This window comes from Antechinus flavipes, chromosome 2 (genome assembly GCF_016432865.1).
Source record: "Antechinus flavipes isolate AdamAnt ecotype Samford, QLD, Australia chromosome 2, AdamAnt_v2, whole genome shotgun sequence".
NCBI lineage: Eukaryota > Metazoa > Chordata > Mammalia > Dasyuromorphia > Dasyuridae > Antechinus > Antechinus flavipes.
Genome location: NC_067399.1, coordinates 620,736,523 through 620,737,491, shown reverse-complemented (window position 1 = coordinate 620,737,491; position 969 = coordinate 620,736,523). Strand labels below are relative to the sequence as shown.

The window sequence follows — 969 nt, the reverse complement described above, 5'->3', positions numbered from 1 at the left end:
GTGGTCCGGAGGCTGCCGCGGGGCTCCGCGCCCGACCTCCCGGGACGCCGGGGTGGCGTATTTCTGCATGAAATACTGGGCCAGCTCCTCCTCCCGCTGATCCCTCCAGGCGTTCTGGAGGCGCCGTGCCCCGGAGAAGTCTTCCTGGGGGTTGGCTTCAGGGCTGTCCCTGCCGGGGAGTCCCACTCTGTCCACTACGTCCTCCACGCCGACCTCCCACTCGGCTTCCCCCTCCTCTTCGTCATTGTCCTCTTCAGCCTCATCTAAAATGAAGCCGTGGTGTCTGGGCTTCTTCCTGGGCCGCTCTTCCTTTTCCTCATCTTCTTCATCATCACTGTCCTCCTCAGCCTCGTCTAAAATGAAGCCGTGGTGTCTGGGCTTCTTCCTGGGCCGCTCTTCCTCTTCCTCATCTTCTTCCTCCTCCTCCTCTTCTTCTTCCTCCTCATTTTTCTTCTGTTCCTTTCCGTTCTCCTCTTTCTCCCTGTCTTCATTTTTTCCATCTGATTCTGATTCCGATTCCGACTGGGATCCAGACCCAGACTCGGACTCGGACTCACTCGCGGACCCAGACCCAGACCCAGACCCGGACCCGGACCCGGACCCACAGCCGGACCCGGACCCGGACCCGGACCCGGACCCGGACCCAGACCCGGACCCACACCCGGACCCGGTCCCGGACCCACACCCGGACCCACACCCGGACCCGAACCCTGACCCGGACCCGAACCCTGACCCGGTCCCGGACGCGGACCCGGTCCCGGACCCGGACTCGGACTCGGACTCGGATTCGGACTCACTGGCGGACCCAGACCCAGACCCAGACCCGGACCCGGACCCGGACCCGGACCCGGACCCAGACCCGGACCCGGACCCGGACCCACACCCGGACCCGGACCCGGACCCTGACCCGGACCCACACCCGGACCCGGTCCCGGACCCGGACTCGGACTCGGACTCGGACTCGGATTC

At 65.7% G+C, this 969-nt stretch overlaps 1 protein-coding gene across 1 annotated transcript in view; it reads right to left on the bottom strand.

Moving 5' to 3' along the window:
- The window catches only part of LOC127546952 (transcription elongation factor SPT5-like), a 2,314-nt gene extending 1,982 nt beyond the window's left edge, over positions 1-332 (bottom strand). Inside the window, exons 1-2 of the mRNA XM_051973828.1 lie at positions 302-332; positions 1-263 (exon numbers count right to left, since the gene is read on the bottom strand). The exon at positions 1-263 is cut by the window's left edge and continues 1,295 nt beyond it. Of these exons, the coding sequence (XP_051829788.1) occupies positions 1-263; positions 302-332 (294 nt within the window). The remainder of the gene's footprint in view (positions 264-301) is intronic.
- Between the last annotated feature and the right edge of the window lie 637 nt (positions 333-969).